Below are 25,487 nucleotides of genomic sequence, written 5' to 3'. Positions count from 1 at the left end.
TGGTCGTGTGTCTCCTCTGGTCGTGTGTCTCCTCTGGTCGTGTGTCTCCTCTGGTCTTGTGTCTCATCTGGTCGTGTGTCTCATCTGGTCGTGTGTCTCCTCTGGTCTTGTGTCTCCTCTGGTCTTGTGTCTCCTCTGGTCGTGTGTCTCCTCTGGTCTTGTATCTCCTCTGGTCTTGTGTCTCCTCTGGTCTTGTGCCTCCTCTGGTCGTGTGTCTCCTCTGGTCTTGTGTCTCCTCTGGTCGTGTGTCTCCTCTGGTCTTGTGTCTCCTCTGGTCGTGTGTCTCCTCTGGTCGTGTGTCTCCTCTGGTCTTGTGTCTCCTCTGGTCGTGTGTCTCCTCTGGTCTTGTGTCTCCTCTGGTCGTGTGTCTCCTCTGGTCTTGTGTCTCCTCCGGTCGTGTCATATGCTCTCTAGCCAAAAGCTCACAGATACAGTGTGGGTTGTCTAGTCTACGTGATGAGATTATTGTGGATAAGAGCAAGTATATTTTAATTTGTCAAACGGCAGTCAAGCATCGATCATCATGTCATCAGAATAAGACCCTCGATATTTATTGAAAAGCAGCATCACCGTGTGTCACGTTCCTGACCTATTTCTGTTAGTTTGTTGTATGTGTTAGTTGGTCAGGACGTGAGTTTGGGTGGGCATTCTATGTTTTCTGTTTCTATGTTGGTTTAAGGGTTGCCTGGTATGGCTCTCAATTAGAGGCAGGTGTTTGGCGTTTCCTCTGTTCGGTTTGTTTGTACATCGTTCTTTTTGTGTAGTCTATTTTTCCCTGTTCGTGCGTTCTTCGTGTTATATGTAAGTTCGTATAGTTCAGGTTTGTCTACGTTTTCGTTTTGTTATTTTGTATTATTCCAAGTGTTTTTCCCGTGTTTCGTAGTTGTCCTTAATAAATATTATGTATTCACAACCCGCTGCGCCTTGGTCGAATCACTACTCCTCCTCTTAGGTTGTAGAGGAGGAGGAATACCGTTACACCGTGCCCTTTCAACACCCTGTGAAGTTCATTGTAACTCATTTCAACTGTAGCCTAATACACTGCATGGTTTTCTAAGTCGTAGTGGAAGAACCACCCACAATATTATCATGTGACTCTAAGTTTTCTTCGATATGATGGTTATTATATCAATATTTGTGCATAAAGGCGCTTCAACTGCCATTTCTTGCATAATATTATTTTACGACACAAAAAGATAGCTCCATGTTGAATGAACAAATGGTCTGTCGGCGTTTATACAATTTTACCTCAACTTTTCCATCACAGCTGTCGTGATTTTTTTTTTATACGTTATGAATTTACTCACATAAAAACTGTGGATGTAAACGTGGTTAGTGTCACGATTCAGAGGAGATCTCACAACCAGACACGCATGGGGTGTGTCCTAACACTCTAAAACAAAAACATTCCAACCGGACACCACTGAGCCACACACAGTCAGATAAGGGATGTGTCCCAACACTCTACACCACCTCCCTCCCCTTCCCAACCTGCCACCACTGAGCCACACACAGTCAGATAAGGGATGTGTCCCAACACTCTACACCACCTCCCTCCCCTTCCCAACCGGCCACCACTGAGCCACACACAGTCAGATAAGGGATGTGTCCCAACATTCTACACCACCTCCCTCCCCTTCCCAACCGGCCACCACTGTGCCACACACAGTCAGATAAGGGATGTGTCCCAACACTCTACACCACCTCCCTCCCCTTCCCAACCGGCCACCACTGAGCCACACACAGTCAGATAAGGGATGTGTCCCAACACTCTACACCACCTTCCTCCCCTTCCCAACCTGCCACTTGAATTGTCACTGAGCTACGTACACAGCCAGTCAGACAGGATGTGTCCCAACACTTTACCGCACACTGCAGCTCTCACCTTGCTTCCATCTATTCATTACCTGATCTGAGAGAACATTAAAAGTTGATCTAGTTGATACACTAGTCACTTTAAACAATGGATCACTAGTCACTTTAAACAATGGATCACTAGTCACTTTAAACAATGGATCACTAGTCACTTTAAACAATGGATCACTAGCCACTTTAAACAATGTATCACTAGTCACTTTAAACAATGGATCACTAGTCACTTTAAACAATGGATCACTAGTCACTTTAAACAATGGATCACTAGTCACTTTAAACAATGGATCACTAGCCACTTTAAACAATGGATCACTAGCCACTTTAAACAATGGATCACTAGTCACTTTAAACAATGGATCACTAGCCACTTTAAACAATGGATCACTAGCCACTTTAAACAATGGATCACTAGCCACTTTAAACAATGGATCACTAGCCACTTTAAACAATGGATCACTAGCCACTTTAAACAATGGATCACTAGCCACTTTAAACAATGGATCACTAGCCACTTTAAACAATGGATCACTAGCCACTTTAAACAATGGATCACTAGTCACGTTAAACAATTGATCACTAGCCACTTTAAACAATGGATCACTAGTCACTTTAAACAATGGATCACTAGCCACTTTAAACAATGGATCACTAGCCACTTTAAACAATGGATCACTAGCCACTTTAAACAATGGATCACTAGCCACTTTAAACAATGGATCACTAGTCACGTTAAACAATGGATCACTAGTCACTTTAAACAATGGATCACAAGTCAATTTAAACAATGGATCACTAGTCACTTTAAACAATGGATCACTAGCCACTTTAAATAATGCCACTTTAAACAATGTCACTTTAAACAATGTCACTTTAAATAATGTCACTTTAAACAATGTCACTTTAAACAATGGATCACTAGCCACTTTAAATAATGTCACTTTAAACAATGCCACTTTAAACAATGTCACTTTAAACAATGCCACTTTAAACAATGTCACTTTAAACAATGTCACTTTAAACAATGGATCACTAGCCACTTTAAACAATGGATCACTAGCCACTTTAAACAATGGATCACTAGTCACGTTAAACAATGGATCACAAGTCACTTTAAACAATGGATCACAAGTCAATTTAAACAATGGATCACTAGTCACTTTAAACAATGGATCACTAGCCACTTTAAATAATGCCACTTTAAAAAATGTCACTTTAAACAATGTCACTTTAAATAATGTCACTTTAAACAATGTCACTTTAAACAATGTCACTTTAAACAATGTCACTTTAAACAATGTCACTTTAAACAATGCCACTTTAAACAATGTCACTTTAAACAATGCCACTTTAAACAACGCCACTTTAAATAATGCCACTTTAAATAAAGTTCATCTTACAGTTGCAAAAGTATTCACCCCCCTTGGTGTGTTTCCTATTTTATTGCATTACAACCTGTAATTTAAATTGATTTGTATTTGTATGTCATGTAATGGACATACACAAAATAGTCCAAATTGGTGAAGTGAAATGAAAAAAAATATTTAAAAAATTAAACGGAAAACTGGTGCGTGCATATGTATTCACCTCCTTTGCTATGAATCCCCTAAATAAGATCTGGTGAAACCAATTACCTTCAGAAGTCCACCTGTGTGCAATCTAAGTGTCACATGACTCTGTTCTGAAAGGCCACAGAGTTTGCAACCTCACTAAGCAAGGGGTACCACCAAGCAAGCAGCACTATGAAGACCAAGGAGCTCTCCAAACAGGTCAGGGACAAAGTTGTGGAGAATTACAGATCAGGGTTGGGTTATAAAAAAATATCCGAAACTTTGAACATCCCACGGAGCACCATTAAATCCATTATTAAAAAATGGAAAGAATATGGCACCACAACAAACCTGCCAAGAGAGGGCCGCCCACCAAAACTCACAGACCAGGCAAGGAGGGCATTAAGGAGTTGAAGGAGCTGCAAAGCTCCACAACGGAGATTGGAGTATCTGTCCATAGGACCACTTTAAGCCGTACACTCCACAGAGCTGGGCTTTACGGAAGAGTGTCCAGAAGAAAATGAGCAAACATGTTTGGTGTTCGCCAAAAGGCATGTGGGAGACTCCCCAAACATATGAAAGAAGGTACTCTTATCAGATGAGAATAAAATTGAGCTTTTTGGCCATCAAGGAAAACGCTATGTCTGATGCAAACCCAACACCTCCCATTACCTCGAGACCACCATCCCCACAGTGAAGCATGGTGGGGGTGGCAACATTGTGCTGTGTGGATGTTTTTCATTGGCAGGGACTGGGAAACTGGTCAGAATTGAAAGAATGATGGATGGCGCTAAATACAGGCAAGTTCTTGTGGGAAACCTGTTTAAGTCTTCCAGAGATTTGAGATTGGGACGGAGGTTCACCTTCCAGCAGGACAATGACCCTAAGCATACTGCTAAAGCAACACTCGAGCGGTTTAAGGGGAAACATTTAAATGTATTGGAATGGCCTAGTCAAAGCCCAGCCCTCAATCCAATTGAGAATCTGTTTTATGACTTAACCTGTTGGGGATGGGGGCGCTGTTTAGACTATTTATGCTAATTTGGCTAATTTTTTAAACGGCTTCCCACAAAATCCTTGATCGTACAATATGCATATTATTATTATTATTGGATAGAAAACAGTCTATAGTTTCTATAGGAGTTGAAATTTTGTCTCTAAGTGGAACAGAGCCCATTCTACAGCAATTTCCCTGACATGGAGTCAGATTTGAGAAATGTTGGCCACTCTTCTGAAGTCAGTTAAAAGGGCACTGTCGTTGCTATGACTATACGGACACTTCTTACGTCTTCCCCTGGATGCCTTTACGTGATGACGATTCCAACGGGGTCGATTGCGCGTTCACAGGCCCTACAAATGAAAAAACCCTGAAGCTAGTCATTCTTTGGGAGCTGCGTCATGAGCCTAGAGGACACCGGCGCGCACCTGTTCCAAGCGTTAGTTTAGCCTGTTATATTTCTCCGGTCATCTTTTCACTCGTTATAGGAGTTAAAAACATCATAAGGTAGTTAACTTAAAGCGTTTTATAGCAATTTATATCCGTTTAGTGCGATTTTGGGACATTTATTTTTGCAACGATGTGAAAAGTTGGGCACGCTTTTCAGTTCATCCCGAACGCAGTTGACATTTCCACATGGCAAGAGGACAGCTTTCCACAAAAAGACGATTTCTCCCAAGAAAGGATCCTTTGCCCAAGATACTGATGGAAGAACAGCTCAAGGTAGGACATTTTTATTATGATAAATCGTGTTTCTGTCGAAACATTTTAGTGGCTTAGGACGCCATGTTTTTTGACGTAGCTTCGCTTGGCGCAAACTGTATTGAAAAGTAAGGATAAATTAAAAAATGTAATAACGCAATTGTATTAAGAATTAAATTGTCTATCAATCCCTGTCCACCCTATATTTTTTAGTCACGTTTATGAGTATTTATGTATAAGAGTAGATCACTGTCTAAGTGGCGCAAGGACTTTTTCTTTACCAGCTTGTCTACATTTCACATTGTCTAACCATGATTTTGGTGGCTAAATATAAACATTTTCGATCAAACTGTATATGCATGTTGTAATGTGATGTTACAGGAGTGTCATCGGAAGAATTCTGAGAAGGTTAGTGAAAAAATTAATATCTTTTGGCGATGTTGACTTTTATCGCTCACTTTGGCTAGAATCAATGCTGGGCTGCTAATTGCTATGTGCTAAGCTAATATAACGATTTATTGTGTTTTCGCTGTAAGACACTTAGAAAATCTGAAATATTGTCTGTATTCACAGGATCTGTGTCTTTCGATTCGTGTATGCTGTGTATTTTTACGAAATGTTTGATGATTAGTAGTTAGGTAAACACGTTGCTCATTGTAATTATTCTAGTCCATTTGTGATGGTGGGTGCAATTGTAAACTATGCCATCTACCTGAAATATGCACTTTTTTCTAACAAAACCTATCCCATACCATAAATATGTTATCAGACTGTCATCTAATGAGTTTTTTTGTTGGTTAGGGGCTATAAATATCTTAGTTTAGCCGAATTGGTGATGGCTACTGGTGTTGGTGGACAAATAAAAGATGGTGGATTATGCTAATGTGTTTTTAGGTAATAGATGTACATCTTTACATATTGTGTCTTCCCTGTAAAACATTTTAAAAATCGGAAATGTTGACTGGATTCACAAGATCTGTGTCTTTCATTAGCTGTATTGGACTTTAATGTGTGAAAGTTAAATATTTTAAAAAAATATTTTTTTTGAATTTCGCGGCACTGGTTTTTCAGTGGGGGGGGGGGGGGTGTGCCGCTAGCGCCACGCTGATCCTAGACAGGTTAAAGATTGCTGTACACCAGCAGAACCCATCCAACTTGAAGGAGCTGGAGCAGTTTTGCCTTGAAGAATGAGCAAAAATCCCAGTGACTAGATGTGCCAAGCTTATAGAGACATACCCCATGAGACTTGCAGCTGTAATTGCTGCAAAAGGTGGCTCTACAAAGTATTGACATTGGGGGCGTAAATAGTTATGCACGCTCAAGTTTTCTGTTTTTGTCTTATTTCTTGTTTGTTTCACAATAAAAATATTTTGCATCTTCAAAGTGGTAGACATGTTGTGTAAATCAAATGATACAACCCCCCCAAAAAAACAATTTTAATTCCAGGTTGTAAGGCAACAAAATAGGAATATTGAGAAGGAGGGTGAATACTTTCGCAAACCACTGTACATTACTCATATCACATCTATATACTTGTATTTTATACCATCTACTGCATCTTGCCTATGCCGCTCGGCCATCGCTCATCCATATCTTTATATGTACATATTCTCATTCACCCCTTTAGATTTGTTAGATTACTTGTTAGATTTGTGTGTATTAGGTAGTTGTTGGGAATTATTACTGCACTGTTGGAACTAGAAGCACAAGCTTTTTCCTACACTCGCATTAACATCTGCTAACCATGTGTATGTGACCAATAAAAATGTGATTTGATTTTACACAGATGATATATACTTCTCCCTGAGGAAAGGAGACAAGAAAGAGCAGGTATATAAGGGTATAGGGACACACCCTGAGCCCATAGTGTTGTTGGGACACAGCCCTATTCACTAGCACTAACTGAGCTCCAGGCGACACCGACAGCATCCCTCCCTGTTGGAACGTTCGCTTTCTGTGCACCAGGCAGAGGCAGCATGTGAAGAGAAGAGCCCTGAAGACCGCAGCAGTCAGTCAGTTCCACACTCAGTAGTCAGATCACTCCTCAGGGCTAGATTAAGACTACCTGCCAGCTTGCCTGCTCCCCTGCATCTCTCCCTCAGTCTCTCGGACAATGTCCCCTGTCTGAGACCTGCTGCTCAGTTCTCCTCAGAGAGAAGAGGCTAGCTAATGATAATGCTTCTAAAGAAAAGGCAGAATGGCTATGACTAAAAGCGAGATCCCCTCTCTTCTGTAATGACCTGTACTATATTGCTGTTTTCTACGTTTAAAACTGACTGGATCATACAGTGCTTCTGAAACAGGTTGATCTTTTCCATCGAGGTAGAAGCCATCAGCGGTGGACTTTTAATCATTCTAATGTTGGATTCTGATAGTCATTCTTGATTTATGAAGTAGATGGCCTGATATAAAAAAAAATATGTTTTACCTTTATTTAACTAGGCAAGTCAGTTAAAACCTCTCTGGGATAGGCGGGACGCTTGCGTCCCACTTTGCCAATAGACAGGGAAAATGTAGAGCGCCAAATTCCCAAAAATGATATAAAATCAAACTTTCATTAAATCACACATACAAGATACCAAATTAAAGCTACACTCGTTGTGAATCCAGCCCACATGTCAGATTTCAAAAAGGCTATTATCTGATGATAGCACCACAGTAAACAAAGAGAGAGTAGCATATTTCAACCCTGCAGTCGCAACACAAAACGCAGAAATAAAATATAAATCATGCCTTACCTTTCACAAATGTATTTTGTTGGCACTCCAATATGTCCCATAAACATCACAAATGGTCCTTTTGTTTGATTAATTCCGTCCATATATTTCCAAAATGTCCCTTTCTTTGGCGCGTTTGATCCAGAAAAAAACAGCTTCCAATTTGCGCAACGTCACTACAAAATATAAAAAAAAATGACCTCTAAACTTTGCCAAAACATTTCAAACTACTTTTGTAATACAACTTAAGGTATTTGTAAACGTTAATAATCGATCAAATTGAAGACGGGTCCATCTGTTTTCAATACAGGAGGACAACAAACTAACAATACTTTTCTAGTCTTGCGCAACTCTCAAACAGTACACATAACGTTACACTGATTCCAGATGGCCGTTCTTCTTCATTGCACAAAGGAATAACCTCAACCTATTTCCAAAGACTGGTGACATCCAGTGGAAGCGGTAGGAACTGCAAACAGGTTGATTAGAAATCTAGTATCCCAATGAAAACTCATTGAACAGACAGTGACCTCAAAAACAATATATCTGAAGGTTAGTCCTCGGGGCATTGCCTGCTGCATAAGTTCTGTTATACTCACAGACATGATTCAAACAGTTTGAGAAACTTCAGAGCGTTTTCTATCCAAATCTACTAATAATATGCATATCTTATATTCTGGGGATGAGTAGAAGGAAGTTGAAATTGGGCACTTTTGGGCACTTTATCCAAAAGTGAAAATGCTGCCCCCTATCCTAGAGAAGTTAAGAACAAATTCTTATTTTCAATTGGAACAGTGAGTTAACTGCCTTGTTCAGGGGCAGAATGACAGATTTTGACCTTTGACAGCTCGGGGATTCAATCTTGCAAACATTCGGTTTTGTGTTCTAACCCCTAGGTTACCTGCTGCCCCGGTATATTATATTATAATATTTCACCCCACATTATCAACTCAGAACTCTGAATGAGCATCTTCCCTCAATCTTTATCTTTAAAGTGTGTTTGCCTCATTTCTCTCCATCTCTCTCACTCTCTCTCTTTCTCTCCATCTCTCTCACTCCCTCTCTTTCTCTCCATCTCTCCCACTCCCTCTCTTTCTCTCCATCTCTCTCATTCCTTCTCTTTCTCTCCATCTCTCTCACTCCATCTCTTTCTCTCCATCTATCTCACTCCCTCTCTTTCTCTCCATCTCTCTCACTCCCTCTCTTTCTCTCCATCTCTCTCACTCCCTCTCTTTCTCTCTCTCTCATTCCTTCTCGTTCTCTCCATCTCTCTCACTCCATCTCTTTCTCTCCATCTCTCTCTCTCACTCCCTCTCTTTCTCTCCATCTCTCTCACTCCCTCTCTTTCTCTCCATCTCTCTCACTCCCTCTCTTTCTCTCTATCTCTCTCACTCCCTCTCTTTCTCTCCATCTCTCTCACTCCTTCTTTTTCTCTCCATCTCTCACTCCCTCTCTTTCTCTCCATCACTCTCACTCCCTCTCTTTCTCTCCATCACTCTCACTCCCTCTCTTTCTCTCCATCTCTCTTACTCCCTCTCTTTCTCTCTATCTTTCTCACTCCCTCTCTTTCTCTCCATCTCTCTCGCTCCCTCTCTTTCTCTCCATCTCTCTCACTCTGTCTCTTTCTCTCTCACTCCCTCTCTTTCTCTCCATCTCTCTCACTCCCTCTCTTTCTCTCCAACTCTCTCATTCCCTCTCTTTCTCTCCATCTCTCTCACTCCCTCTCTTTCTCTCTCACTCCCTCTCTTTCTCTCCATCTCTCTCACTCCCTCTCTTTCTCTCCATCTCTCACTCCCTCTCTTTCTCTCCATCTCTCTCACTCCCTCTCTTTCTCTCCATCTCTCCCACTCCCTCGCTTTCTCTCCATCTCTCTCACTCCCTCTCTATCTCTCTCACTCCCTCTCTTTCTTTCTCTCCATCTCTCTCACTCCCTCTCTTTCTCTTCCTCTCCATCACAGGGCTCCCCTGGTGAGAGAGGTGGTGCTGGACCTGCTGGCCCAATCGGTCTGTCTGGTAGAACTGGCTCTCAGGGGCCCCCAGGGCCTGCTGGAGAGAAGGGAGGGCCTGGCGAGAAAGGTCCCCAGGGACCATCTGGCCGTGACGGAGTCCAAGGCCAAGTGGGTCTGCCTGGCCCTGCCGGACCTCAGGGTCCACCCGGAGAGGACGGAGACAAGGTTAGTACCCTCCCGCATCGCTCTTTTTCTCTCTCTGTCTGTCTGTCTGTCTGTCTGTCTGTCTGTCTGTCTGTCTGTCTGTCTCACTCTCTCTCTCTCTCTCTCTGTCTCTCTCACTCTCTGTCTCTCTCACTCTCTCTGTCTCCCTCTCTCTGTCTCCCTCTCTCTGTCTCTCTCTCTCTGTCTCTCTCTCTCTCTCTCTCTCTCTCTCTCTCTCTCTCTCTCTCTCTCTCTCTCTCTCTCTCTCTCTCTCTCTCTCTCTCTCTCTCTCTCTCTCTCTCTCTCTCTCTATATCCATCATCTTAAACAAACTGTACTTAGAAGAGATATAAAGGGTAAAAACGGTGTCTGATTTATCTCCTGCTTTCTCCCAGAAGGTTACAATCCAGTCTATTAAGCTGCCAATCATACAGTATGTTGTAGTAAACCTCATCCTGCTAAACCCCAACACCATGCATCACTTGTATTTGTAAATGCACATACATTTTGCAGGTAATGAACTAATTTTCCAATACACTGACAAGTGTTTTTTATGTACACGGTGTTATTGTAGATGTGTGTGTCCTGTGTGATGGGTGTGTGTGTGTGTGTGTCCTGTGTGATGGGTGTGTGTTATGTGTGATGTGTGTGTGTGATGTGTGATGGGTGTGTGTCCTGTGTGATGGGTGTGTGTGTGTGTGTGTCCTGTGTGATGGGTGTGTGTGATGTGTGATGGGTGTGTGTCCTGTGTGATGGGTGTGTGTGTGTGTGTGTCCTGTGTGATGGGTGTGTCCTGTGTGATGTGTGTGTGTGTGTGTCCTGTGTGATGTGTGTGTCCTGTGTGATGTGTGTGTCCTGTGTGGTGTGTGTGTCCTGTGTGTGTGTGTGTCCTGTGTGATGTGTGTGTCCTGTGTGATGTGTGTGTCCTGTGTGGTGTGTGTGTCCTGTGTGTGTGTGTCCTGTGTGTGTGTGTGTGTGTGTGTGTGTGTGTGTGTGTGTGTGTGTGTGTGTGTGTGTGTGTGTGTGTGTGTGTGTGTGTGTGTGTGTGTGTGTGTGTGTGTGTGTGTGTGTGTGTCCTGTGATGGGTGTGTGTGTGTGTGTGTGTGTCCTGTGTGTGTGTGTGATTGGTGTGTCTTGTGTGATGGGTGTGTGTGTGATGGGTGTGTGTGTGATGGGTGTGTGTGTGTCTTGTGTTGTGATGTGTGTGTGACGTGTGTCCTGTGTGTCCCAGGGAGAGGTTGGAGAGCCAGGTCAGAAGGGAAGCAAAGCAGACAAGGGTGAACAGGGTCCTCCCGGGCCAGCTGGTCTCCAGGGACCCATTGGTGCTCCTGGACCTGCAGTAAGTATCTCTGTCCAGCCTTGGACCCACCTTAGCCCCATTGAAAGACACTCAGCTGTACCTCATTCAAATCAATTCCTTTGTAGTTCGTTCAGTTGTGCTGTTAGCTACATTCATCCAGTGTACTGCTTTGCCATTAGCTCCATCAGTGTGTTACCATGGTCACTGTGTCCTCAGGGAGGTGATGGAGAGCCCGGTCCCAGGGGTCAGCAGGGGATGTTCGGACAGAAGGGAGACGAAGGATCCAGAGGTTTCCCCGGGCCCCCTGGCCCCATCGGTCTGCAGGTGGGTGGGGCCCCAAATGAACCCTCACACACTAGCCATCACCTCTATAGTGTAGAGGCTAATGACATGTGAAAAGTCACGTGCTTTGAACTAAGTAACCCCCCCCCTCTCCTTCACTCACACACATATGCACACACACACACACACACACACACACACACACACACACACACACACACACACACACACACACACACACACACACACACACACACACACACACACACACACACACACACACACACACATTCAGTACACACACACACAGGCTTAACCATGGAGCCCACTGGCAGTCATGCACAGCAGCACAGTTTGATGTTTTCATTCTCTCTGTGAGTCTTAATGGGGTCTGTCATGTGCTGTGTTGTCTCCTGACGTTGTGCTGACCCATAGTCCCATTCATTGGCCACTGGCTGTTGTATCCGTCAATATTAAAACACTGCCATTTAAGACCAAATAGAAATCCTTTTGTTTTGAAATGCCAGAAGTAAATGATCCGTTTTTAATAATGTTGTTAAGTTTCTCCACAATAGATTTCAGCAACTTGAGAGCATAGAGATGATTACTAAAGATATGATTCCTAGAGAGATGATACATAGAGAGATGATACCAAGAGAGATGATTCCTAGAGAGATGATTCCTAGAGAGATGATACATAGAGAGATGATACCTAGAGAGATGTTACATAGAGAGATGTTACATAGAGATATGATACCTAGAGAGATGATTCCTAGAGAGATGATACCTAGAGAGATGATTCCTAGAGAGATGATACATAGAGAGATGATTCCTAGAGAGATGATTCCTAAAGAGAGGATTCCTAAAGAGAGGATTCCTAAAGAGATATGACTCCTAAAGAGATGATACCTATAGAGAAATGATTCCTAAAGAGATATGATTCCCAAAGAGATATGATTCCTAAAGACATATGATTCCTAAAGACATATTATTTCTAAAGAGAAATGATTCCTAAAGAGATATGATTCCCAAAGAGATATGATTCCTAAAGAGAGGATTCCTAAAGAGATATGATTCCTAAAGAGAGGATTCCTAAAGAGATATGATTCCTAAAGAGATATGATTCCTAAAGAGATATGATTCCTAAAGAGATATGATTCCTAAAGAGAGGATATGGTTAGGTGTTGTCCTGAGTTTGCTTGTAACTCATCAATGTAAGGAAATGTGTTGTACAGTACAGAAACTATCTTTAGGAGCAACATGAGTTAGCTGTTGGTTAAACCGGGGTCATTGTCTTGATTGAATTATATAGACGATGCCCGCTAGTCTCCAGGAGCACATCTTTCTGCACTTGATGGCCACATGATCCTGACCCGTCTAGTGTTTCAGCCCCTCGGTCTTCAACTGATGTGGAAAACAGTAAGCCGGTTTTTAATTTCCCATAAGTCACAGAAGATGAGGTCTTATCTGCCACTATCTGCTATAGATTTCTAAGAAATCGCTAGGCGCTGACAATCTGTATCCATATTTACTCAAGTGTGCGGCACCTATTATTGCTAGGACAGTGACGCATATCTTTAATCAAACATTTGTCGTAGGAAAGATTCCTAAAGCTTGGAAAACAGCTGTTGTTTTACTACTCCTCAAGGGAGGCGATGGATTGGATAATTATCGGCCCATCTCTAAGCTCTCCTGTTTGGCTAGAATTCTAGAGTCATCGGTGAATAGGCAACTCCAATCTTTTTTAAACATTTTAACAATACTCTTTCTAGTAATCCATCCGGCTTCAGACCTAAACACAGTACTATTACGGCCACTGGACGTGTTGTAAATGATATTACTAATGCCCTAGATAATAGAAAGTACTGTGCTGCCTTGTTCATAGATTTGTCTAAAGATTTTGACACTGTAGACCATGTGATACTTTTGGGTAAGCTGTCGTCAATAGGACTGCGATCGGATGCCTGTCGTTGGTTTCATGACTATCTAAAAGATAGAAGTCAGGCTGTTAGAGATGACGGCATCCAGCCGGAGTCAAAGAGGTCCCACAAGGTTCTACACTTGGTCCATTACTGTTCACTCTCTAAAAGGTCTCTGCATATAAATACTTAGGGATATGGTTGGATGATAAACTGTCTTTTAAAATGCATGTTGACGAACTTTGTAAACGGCTAGAAATCAAGCTCGGCTTCCTCTGTAGAAACAGGACATGTTTGTCCTCTACAAATAGAAGACAAATTGTGCAAGCTACTTTTATGTCTGTTATAGATTATGGGGATATTATCTACATGCTACGGCATCCACACTTAAATCTCTGGATGCTACTTGCGCACTTAAGTGTATTGCGAAGGCTAGCTACAGAACTCACTACTGTGTTTCGCTGTCCGTGAGACGAGAACAACATGCTCTCGTGTTTGTCTATAAAGCACTTCTGAATAAACTACCTTCTTATCATCATCACTCATCAATATTAGAATTATAATTCCTAAAACCAGGTCTCAACATGGATTACACTTGAGGCCCCTGCGATCTCCACAGAGTTGTGTATGGCTGCTTTCTCCTGTTACGCTCCTTGCTTATGGAATAGCCTGCAGACTAAACTTACATTTGAGACTCTTGTCTACCATTTTAAATATTTATTGGAGGATTTTTTTTTTGTATTGCTTGTAACTGCTTCGGGTAATGCAAGTTCTTGTGCTGTTAGGGGAATAACCTGTGTGTAAATGTAATAATCTGCAGTTGTATTTTTTTGGTGTTATCTGTGATTGTTTTGTTTGTGTTGTTTAGTTTCTTAATCATTGTACCTAAACTGTATGTGTAAACATGTATACGCAGGGCCCAGCTGTAAAAGAGACCATGGTCTCAGTCTGTGTTCCTTACAGATTTAAAGGTATAATAATAATTATCTTCTCAGCTATTCAATTCAATTGACATTTAATTGAGTATAATTGACTTCCATTGCTATTGAATTCAGTCCTAGACCATTGAAGACACTCTCCTCTCTTCACACTGTGGTGCATAATGAGTGTTTCCGTTTATGACCTCTGGCTGACGAGACCTCCGCTCCGATGAGTGTTCCACACCAGGGGGACAAATCAGCATACAGACACACAGACGGACACACACACACACTGATGGACGCACAGACGCACACACATTCACACACATAGACACACAGACACATGCTCAAACACATACGCTCACACACACAAACAGTCTGTCAGCCTCAGTTTCTTCCCTTGGGGCTCATGTATTTGATGAATATAGGTTGTCGTGGGGCGTAGGTATTTGAGGAAACTATCTTGTCTTTGGGCGTTGGTATTTCAGGAAGATAGCTTATCTTGGGGCATAGGTATTTGAGGAAGATAGCTTGTCTTGAGGCATAGGTATTTGAGGAAGATAGCTTGTCTTGGGGTGTAGGTATTTGAGGACGATACCTTGTCTTGGGGCGTAGGTATTTGAGGACGATAGCTTGTCTTTGGGGCGTAGGTATTTGAAGACGATACCTTGTCTTGGGGCGTAGGTATTTGAGGACGATAGCTTGTCTTGGGGCGTAGGTATTTGAGGACGATAGCTTGTCTTGGAGCGTAGGTTTTTGAGGACAATAGCTTGTCTTGGGGCGTAGGTATTTGAGGATGATAGCTTGTCTTAGGGCGTAGGTATTTGAGGACATTCGCTTTTCTTGGGGCGTAGGTATTTGGGGAAGATAGTGTGTCTTGGGGCGAAGGTATTTGAAGAAGATAAGTTATCTTGGGGCGTAGGTATTTGAAGAAGATAAGTTATCTTGGGGCGTAGGTATTTGAGGAAAATATCTTGTCTTTGGGTGTAGGTATTTGAGGAAGATAGCTTATCTTGGGGTGTAGGTATTTGAGGAAGATAGCTTGTCTTGGGGCGTAGGCATTTGAGGGAGATAGCTTGTCTTGGGGCGTAGGTATTTGAGGAAGATAGCTTATCTTGGGGCGTAGGTATTTGAGGACGATAGCTTGTCTTGGGGCGTAGGTATTTGAGGACGATAGCTTGTCTTGGGGCGTATGTATTTGAGGATGATAGCTTGTCTTGGGGTGTATGTATTTGAGGACGATAGCTTGTCTTGGGGCATAGGTATTTGGGGAAGATAGTGTGTCTTGGGGCATAGGTATTTGGTGAAGATAGTGTGTTTGGGGCGTAGGAATTTGGGGAAGATAGTGTGTCTTGGGGCGAAGGTATTTGAGGAAGATAGGTTATCTTGGGACATAGGTATTTGAAGAAGATAAGTTATTTTGGGACGTAGGTATTTGAAGAAGATAGCTTCTCTTGGGGCGTTGGTATTTGAGGAAGATAGCTTGTCTTGGGGCGTAGGTATTTGAGGACGATAGCTTGTCTTGGGGCGTAGGTATTTGTGGACGATAGCTTGTCTTGGGGCGTATGTATTTGAGGATGATAGCTTGTCTTGGCGCGTAGGTATTTTAGGACGATAGCTTTTCTTGGGGCATAGATATTTGGGGAAGATAGTGTGTCTTGGGGCATAGGTATTTGGGGAAGATAGTGTGTTTTGGGGCGTAGGTATTTAGGGAAGATAGCTTGTCTTTGGGCGAAAGTATTTGAGGAAGATAGGTTATCTTGGGGCGTAGGTATTTGAGGAAAATAAGTTATTTTGGGACGTAGGTATTTGAAGAAGATAGCTTGTTGTAACAGAGTTAATAGCAGATGGAATGATATCTTTGATGTCCTCGCTCCCACCTTGCTCCTTGGAGTGACAATAGAGACAAACTGCCTTTGAATAGTGGAGTAGACAGAATCAGAAATTACCATAGCAATTACGGTAGAAATGTCAGGGATCAAACGTACATATGACGTCTCAACCACAGGGTTAACATGCAGGGAGATGAGCAATGGGGTTCTTGAGTAGGAATGTATGCCCCCCATCTTACCATAGACAAAAATGCTACATTCAGTGTTGTCTCGTTATTGCTTTCTTTCATTTTCCATGAACTCATTATTGGTCACATAGTTATACAGTATGAGGATAGTCTCTTCTCCTCTACTGTATTTTCTTTCTGTCAACATGTACACACGTGTCTCTTTGTGACAGAGGGTCAGAACTTTGGCTATAAGAATAGAGACATGAGAGATTGGCCATAAAGTCTAATTGGTGATTAATTAGGACACTGAATTGCGTTTGGTTTTTAGCAATCCTTTGCTGTTGAATCTGACAGAGCGAAGGGCTCTGCTAACTGCGTGTTCACCTTACACCGTTTACCTAAGAGGTGCACTAAAAGCTACAACACAGCTAACACTAAAATGTCACTGTCCAATGAACCATCATAAACCAAATGGAAAGTTACATTTTAAAAATGCTAAAACTACACTCTGAGGTTATTTTCTTGTTTTTTTTTTGTTACGCCTGCTTGTTTCCTCAAGCTAAACCAGAATAGTTTAAAGTGTGCTTGTTTGTTTCTGTCTGACCTCAGGGTCTTCCTGGACCTCCAGGCGAGAAGGGGGAGAATGGCGACGTCGGTCCGATGGTGAGCAAATAATCATCATCAAAAATTGTTTTTATCACTTTTCAAATAAATAGTTTTCTATGTATTTGTATCTTCTATTGAAATGTGAAATATTCACTTCCCGTTGTCTCACTTCCTGTTGTCTCACTTCCTGTTCCTGTCTCTTTACAGGGTCCTCCCGGCCCCCCTGGTCCCAGAGGTACCCAAGGTCCTAGTGGAGCTGATGTACGTACAGGACCACATGTTGATAACTCATTGTCACATTACCATATGTGACTGTGCATGTCAATGTGAAATACTGTAGTGTGCCTCTGTCTACTTAAACTGACAGGTATGATAACAGAGTCACTCTGTCTGTCCTGAGGCAATGAATGCTGACTCCTCTCTCTTCTTCTCTGTTTCCTGTTAGGGTGCACAAGGTCCTCCTGGTGGTGTGGGTGCTATGGGAGGCGTGGGTGAGAAGGTGAGAGCGTGTGCCCATCACAAGATGGCCACTGTAGTCTGGAGTCCGTCTCTGGAATGGATATCCATTCAACATCCCTCCATCTAACCCCTCCCCTCTCCCCAGTTCACTGATCTCCGGGACTCCATTAACGCTTAAGGGCTCCATTAACGCTTAAGGATCGGCCCCTTTTTTTCAATTTTTGCCTAAAATGACATACCCAAATCTAACTGCCTGTAGCTCAGGCCCTGAAGCAAGGATATTCATATTATAGGTACCATTTGAAAGGAAACAGTTTGAAGTTTGTGGAAATGAAAGGAATGTAGGAAAATGTAACACATTAGATCTGGTAAAAGATAATACAAAGAAATAAACAACCATTATTTAGTATTTGGTTTTGTACCATCATCTTTGAAATGCAAGAGAAAGGCCATAATGTGTTATTCCTGCCCAGGTGCAATTTAGATATTTGCCACTAGATGGCAGCAGTGTATGTACAAAGTTTTCGACTGATCCAATGAACCATTGTATTTCTGTTCAAAATGTTGTATCAAGACTGCCCAAATGTGCCTTATTTGTTTATTAATAACTTTTCATGTTCATAACGGTGCACTCTCCTCAAACAATAGCATGGTATTCTTTCACTGTAATAGCTACTGTAAATTGAACAGTGCAGTTAGATTAACAAGAATTGAAGCTTTCTGCCAATATCAGATATGTCTATGTCCTGGGAAATGTTCTTGTTACTTACAACCTCATGCTAATCGCATTAACTTACGTTAGCTCAACCGTCCCGCAGGCGACCCACCAATCTTGAATACATTTTAATTTCCAATGGCAGCCAATGGTGTCTGAGTTAGTGATCTGACACTTTTAATACCTATTTTACCTAATGTAATCATTAGGGCATCAGGGTAATGTAATCATTAGGGTATCAGGGTAATGTAATCATTAGGGTATCAGGGTAATGTAATCATTAGGGTATCAGGGTAATGTAATCATTAGGGTATCATGGTAATGTAATCATTAGGGTATCTGGGTAATGTAATCATTATGGTATCAGGGTAATGTAATCATTAGGGCATCAGGGTGATGTAAACATTAGGGTATCAGGGTAATGTAATCATTATGGTATCAGGGTAATGTAATCATTAGGGCATCAGGGTGATGTAATCATTAGGGTATCAGGGTAATGTAATCATTAGGGTATCAGGGTAATGTAATCATTAGGGTATCAGGGTAATGTAATCATTAGGGTATCTGGGTAATGTAATCATTATGGTATCAGGGTAATGTAATCATTAGGGCATCAGGGTGATGTAATCATTAGGGTATCAGGGTAATGTAATCATTAGGGTATCATGGTAATGTAATCATTATGGTATCTGGGTAATGTAATCATTATGGTATCAGGGTAATGTAATCATTAGGGCATCGGGGTGATGTAATCATTAGGGTATCAGGGTAATGTAATCATTATGGTATCAGGGTAATGTAATCATTATGGTATCAGGGTAATGTAATCATTAGGGCATCAGGGTGATGTAATAATTAGGGTATCAGGGTAATGTAATCATTATGGTATCAGGGTAATGTAGTCATTAGGGTATCAGGGTAATGTAATCATTATGGTATCCGGGTGATGTAATTGGTAGGGTATCAGGGTAGTGTAATCATCAGGCATCATGGTAATGTAATTATTAGGGTACCAGGGTAATGTAATCATTAGGGCATCAGGGTAATGTAATCATTAGGGCATCAGGGTAATGTAAGCAATAGTGTATCAGGATAATGTATTGTAACTATGGCATAGGATTGTGTTTACAACATGATAATGTGTTCATAAAGGTAATGTAATCTAGTAGATAATGTATTCATAAGGGTGTCGATCATGGTCGAGATTCTAACATGGTGTTTTCATTTTCAGGGTGAAAACGGTGAAGCTGGCAACCCTGGAACCCCTGGAGAGCCTGGAACTGGAGTAAGTTTCTTTTTCAGTCTGTCTGTTTGTCCGTGACCGTGTTAGTATAATAATATATCATCAAAGTCATCGTGTGTTTGTGTATTCCCCTCTTACCAGAACATTGATTATGTATAGTGAATTTACTTCATAAGACCTCACATAAACTGAATAACAACACAGAGACATGGCAAGTCCTGTTAGTGATGTGAGCGGTAGTAATTGCTGGTGCTGTGTTGCTGCTGACGGGCCAGTTTCACAGCGTCGTTCTCAGTGTGTTGTTGGCCAGCGTTCCACGGTAAAACAGCCAAGTTGAGTCACTTCACACACTCGTAACAGACGATAAATAATACACATCGTCTACCTTTTAACATGTTTACGACGGTGTAGTTCAGGCAGCTCAGGTCCTTTTAACATGAATCAATCCATAAAATGTATTTAAAAAGCCCTTCATACATCAGCCGATGTCACAAAGTGCTGTACAGAAACCCAGCCTAAAACCCCAAACAGCAAGCAATGCAGGTGTAGAAGCACGGTGGCTAGGACAAACTCCCTAGAAAGGCCAGAACCTAGGAAGAAACCTAGAGAGGAACCAGGCTCTGAGGGGTGGCCAGTCTTCTTCTGGCTGTGCCGGATTGAGATTATAACAGAACATGGTCAAGATGTTCAAACGTTCATAGATGACCAGCAGGGTCAAATAATAATAATCACAGTGGTTGTAGAGGGTGCAACAGGTCAGCACCTCAGGAGTAAATGTCAGTTGGGTTTTCATAGCCGATCATTCAGAGGTAGAGACAGCAGGTGCGGTACAGAGAGAGAGAGTTGAAAACAGCAGGTCCGGGAAAAGGTAGCACGTCCGGTGAACAGGTCAGGGTTCCATAACCGCAGGCAGAACAGTTGAAACTGGAGCAGCAGCACGACCAGGTAGACAGGGGACAGCAAGAAGTCATCAGGCCAGGTAGTCCTGAGGCATGGCCCCAGAGCTCAGGTCCTCCAGGAGGGGAGGGAGAGAGAGAGAATTAGAGAGAGCAAACTTAAATTCACACATGACACCATCAACCCGAGTGGGGCGCCAAACCCGGACAGGAAGATCATGTCAGTGACTCAACCCACTCAAGTGACGCACCCCTCATAGGGACGGGATGGAAGAGCACCAGTAGGCCAGAGCCCCTGTAATGGGGTTTGAAGCTGAGAATCCCAGTGGAGAGAGGGGAACCGGCCAGGCAGAGACAGCAAGGGTGGTTCAACGCTCCAGTGCCATTCCGTTCACCTTCACACTCCTGGGCCAGACTACACTCAATCATAGGACCTACTAAAGAGATGAGTCTTCAATAAAGACTTAAAGGTCGAGACCGAGCCTACGTCTCTCACATGGGTAGGCAGACCATTCCATAAAAATGGAACTCCTTAGGAGAAAGCCCTGCCTCCAGCTGTTTGCTTAGAAATGCTAGGGACAATAAGGAGGCCTGCGTCTTGTGACCGTAGCGTATGTGTAGGTAAGAACAGCAGGACCAAATCGGAGAGAGAGGTAGGAGCAAGCCCATGTAATGCTTTGTAGGTGAGCTGTAAAACCTTGAAATCAGCCCTAGCCTTAACAGGAGAGAGGCTAGCGCTGGAGTAATATGATCCACTTTTTTGGTTCTAGTCAAGATTCTGTTTAATTGAAGCAGATCAGTACCTTTTAACATGGTTATAACTGTGTAGTTCAGGCAGCTCAGTACCTTTTAACATGGTTATAACTGTGTAGTTCAGGCAGCTCAGTACATTTTAACATGGTTTTAACTGTGCAGTTCAGGCAGCTCAGTACATTTTAACATGGTTATAACTGTAGTTCAGGCAGATCAGTACCTTTTAACATGGTTATAACTGTGTTGTTCAGGCAGCTCAGTACCTTTTAACATGGTTATAACTGTGTAGTTCAGGCAGCTCAGTACATTTTAACATGGTTATAACTGTGTAGTTCAGGCAGATCAGTACCTTTTAACATGGTTATAACTGTGTAATTCAGGCAGATCAGTACCTTTTAACATGGTTATAACTGTGTAGTTCAGGCAGCTCAGTACCTTTTAACATGGTTATAACTGTTGTTCAGGCAGCTCAGTACCTTTTAACATGGTTATAACTGTGTAGTTCAGGCAGCTCAGTACATTTTAACATGGTTATAACTGTGTAGTTCAGGCAGCTCAGTACCTTTTAACATGGTTATAACTGTGTAGTTCATGCAGATCAGTACCTTTTAACATGGTTATAACTGTGTAGTTCAGGCAGCTCAGTACATTTTAACATGGTTATAACTGTGTAGTTCAGGCAGCTCAGTACCTTTTAACATGGTTATAACTGTGTAGTTCAGGCAGCTCAGTACCTTTTAACATGTTTATAACTGTGTAGTTCAGGCAGCTCAGTCCCTTTTAACATGGTTATAACTGTGTTGTTCAGGCAGCTCAGTACCTTTTAACATGGTTATAACTGTTGTTCAGGCAGCTCAGTACCTTTTAACATGGTTATAACTGTGTAGTTCAGGCAGCTCAGTCCCTTTTAACATGGTTATAACTGTGTAGTTCAGGCAGCTCAGTACCTTTTAACATGGTTATAACTGTTGTTCAGGCAGCTCAGTACCTTTTAACATGGTTATAACTGTTGTTCAGGCAGCTCAGTCCCTTTTAACATGGTTATAACTGTTGTTCAGGCAGCTCAGTACCTTTTAACATGGTTATAACTGTTGTTCAGGCAGCTCAGTACCTTTTAACATGGTTATAACTGTTGTTCAGGCAGCTCAGTCCCTTTTAACATGGTTATAACTGTTGTTCAGGCAGCTCAGTACCTTTTAACATGGTTATAACTGTTGTTCAGGCAGCTCAGTACCTTTTAACATGGTTATAACTGTTGTTCAGGCAGCTCAGTACCTTTTAACATGGTTATAACTGTGTAGTTCAGGTAGATCAGTACCTTTTAACATGGTTATAACTGTTGTTCAGGCAGCTCAGTACATTTTAACATGGTTATAACTGTGTTGTTCAGGCAGCTCAGTACCTTTTAACATGGTTATAACTGTGTAGTTCAGGCAGCTCAGTACCTTTTAACATGGTTATAACTGTGTAGTTCAGGCAGATCAGTACCTTTTAACATGGTTATAACTGTTGTTCAGGCAGCTCAGTACCTTTTAACATGGTTATAACTGTTGTTCAGGCAGCTCAGTACCTTTTAACATGGTTATAACTGTGTAGTTCAGGCAGCTCAGTCCCTTTTAACATGGTTATAACTGTGTAATTCAGGCAGCTCAGTACCTTTTAACATGGTTATAACTGTTGTTCAGGCAGCTCAGTACCTTTTAACATGGTTGTAACTGTTGTTCAGGCAGCTCATTCCCTTTTAACATGGTTATAACTGTGTAGTTCAGGCAGCTCAGTACCTTTTAACATGGTTATAACTGTTGTTCAGGCAGCTTAGTACCTTTTAACATGGTTATAACTGTTGTTCAGGCAGCTTAGTACCTTTTAACATGGTTATAACTGTTGTTCAGGCAGCTCAGTACCTTTTAACATGGTTATAACTGTTGTTCAGGTAGCTCAGTACCTTTTAACATGGTTATAACTGTGTTGTTCAGGCAGCTCAGTACCTTTTAACATGTTTATAACTGTGTAGTTCAGGCAGCTCAGTACCTTTTAACATGGTTATAACTGTTGTTCAGGCAGCTCAGTACATTTTAACATGGTTATAACTGTGTAGTTCAGGCAGCTCAGTACCTTTTAACATGGTTATAACTGTGTAGTTCATGCAGCTCAGTCCCTTTTAACATGGTTATAACTGTGTAGTTCAGGCAGCTCAGTACATTTTAACATGGTTATAACTGTGTAGTTCAGGCAGCTCAGTACCTTTTAACATGGTTATAACTGTTGTTCAGGCAGCTCAGTACCTTTTAACATGGTTATAACTGTGTAGTTCAGGCAGCTCAGTACATTTTAACATGGTTATAACTGTGTAGTTCAGGCAGCTCAGTACCTTTTAAAGTGGTTATAACTGTGTAGTTCATGCAGCTCAGTCCCTTTTAACATGGTTATAACTGTGTAGTTCAGGCAGCTCAGTACCTTTTAACATGGTTATAACTGTGTAGTTCAGGCAGCTCAGTACCTTTTAACATGGTTATAACTGTTGTTCAGGCAGCTCAGTACCTTTTAACATGGTTATAACTGTGTAGTTCAGGCAGCTCAGTACATTTTAACATGGTTATAACTGTGTAGTTCAGGCAGCTCAGTACCTTTTAAAGTGGTTATAACTGTGTAGTTCATGCAGCTCAGTCCCTTTTAACATGGTTATAACTGTGTAGTTCAGGCAGCTCAGTACCTTTTAACATGGTTATAACTGTGTAGTTCAGGCAGCTCAGTACATTTTAACATGTTATAACTGTGTAGTTCAGGCAGCTCAGTACCTCTTAAAGTGGTTATAACTGTGTAGTTCATGCAGCTCAGTCCCCTTTAACATGGTTATAACTGTGTAGTTCAGGCAGCTCAGTACCTTTTAACATGGTTATAACTGTGTAGTTCAGGCAGCTCAGTACCTTTTAACATGGTTATAACTGTTGTTCAGGCAGCTCAGTACCTTTTAACATGGTTATAACTGTGTAGTTCAGGCAGCTCAGTACCTTTTAACATGGTTATAACTGTGTAGTTCAGGCAGCTCAGTACCTTTTAACATGGTTATAACTGTGTAGTTCATGCAGCTCAGTCCCTTTTAACATGGTTATAACTGTGTAGTTCAGGCAGCTCAGTACCTTTTAACATGGTTATAACTGTGTAGTTCAGGCAGCTGAGTACATTTTAACATGGTTATAACTGTGTAGTTCAGGCAGCTCAGTACCTTTTAAAGTGGTTATAACTGTGTAGTTCATGCAGCTCAGTCCCCTTTAACATGGTTATAACTGTGTAGTTCAGGCAGCTCAGTACCTTTTAACATGGTTATAACTATTGTTCAGGCAGCTCAGTACCTTTTAACATGGTTATAACTGTGTAGTTCAGGCAGCTCAGTACCTTTTAACATGAGTATGACTGTTTAACTGAAGCAGCTCAGTACCTTTTAACATGGTTAAAATTGTGAAACCGAGGCAGGTCAGTACCAATGGAATCTTCAGTACATTCCAGAACCATGACTAAAATCATTCCTGAATATTATCATACTCCGAGTCGATACTCACGTCATAAGAATGAATTCCCCTGAACCACGCCAACAAATTGGGGGAAACAAACATTCTTGTAAAAGAGCCAACTTCATTGTACATTTTGTTGTTGTACAAAAATAGCCAAACACGCCAAAAAGCTGCTGTGTTGTTCAAGGTAAAAAAAAATCCCGACCAATGGTTCGCAATGATTCCACATCGGTAAGTACAACCTGCGAGAAGAACCCTGTGACTTCTGGCTGTTTGACGTGGCAGAGTGGAATATTGATGCCATCTATTGTTCTCTACAGGGACCTGAAGGAATATTGATGCCATCTATTGTTCTCTACAGGGACCTGAAGGAATATTGATGCCATCTATTGTTCTCTACAGGGACCTAAAGGAATATTGATGCCATCTATTGTTCTCTACAGGGACCTGAAGGAATATTGATGCCATCTATTGTTCTCTACAGGGACCTGAAGGAATATTGATGCCATCTATTGTTCTCTACAGGGACCTAAAGGAATATTGATGCCATCTATTGTTCTCTACAGGGACCTAAAGGAATGTGGATGCCATCTATTGTTCTCTACAGGGACCTAAAGGAATATTGATGCTATCTATTGTTCTCTACAGGGACCTAAAGGAATATTGATGCCATCTATTGTTCTCTACAGGGACCTGAAGGAATATTGATGCCATCTATTGTTCTCTACAGGGACCTGGAGGAATATTGATGCCATCTATTGTTCTCTACAGGGACCTAAAGGAATATTGATGCCATCTATTGTTCTCTACAGGGACCTAAAGGAATATTGAGGCCATCTATTGTTCTCTACAGGGACCTAAAGGAATATTGATGCTATCTATTGTTCTC

General features: G+C 41.9%; 1 protein-coding gene across 1 annotated transcript in view; it reads left to right on the top strand.

Moving 5' to 3' along the window:
• LOC129858884 (collagen alpha-1(XI) chain-like) overlaps positions 1–25,487 on the top strand; it is a 269,909-nt gene that overhangs the window by 205,307 nt on the left and 39,115 nt on the right. Inside the window, 7 exon segments of the mRNA XM_055928121.1 lie at positions 9,797–10,012; positions 11,223–11,330; positions 11,508–11,615; positions 17,024–17,077; positions 17,228–17,281; positions 17,466–17,519; positions 19,426–19,479. Of these exon segments, the coding sequence (XP_055784096.1) occupies positions 9,797–10,012; positions 11,223–11,330; positions 11,508–11,615; positions 17,024–17,077; positions 17,228–17,281; positions 17,466–17,519; positions 19,426–19,479 (648 nt within the window).

The sequence above is a fragment of the Salvelinus fontinalis genome, chromosome 7 (genome assembly GCF_029448725.1).
Source record: "Salvelinus fontinalis isolate EN_2023a chromosome 7, ASM2944872v1, whole genome shotgun sequence".
Taxonomy (NCBI): Eukaryota; Metazoa; Chordata; class Actinopteri; order Salmoniformes; family Salmonidae; genus Salvelinus; species Salvelinus fontinalis.
The sequence above is the reverse complement of the archived record's forward strand: the minus strand, read 5'-3'. Positions and strand labels throughout refer to the sequence as shown.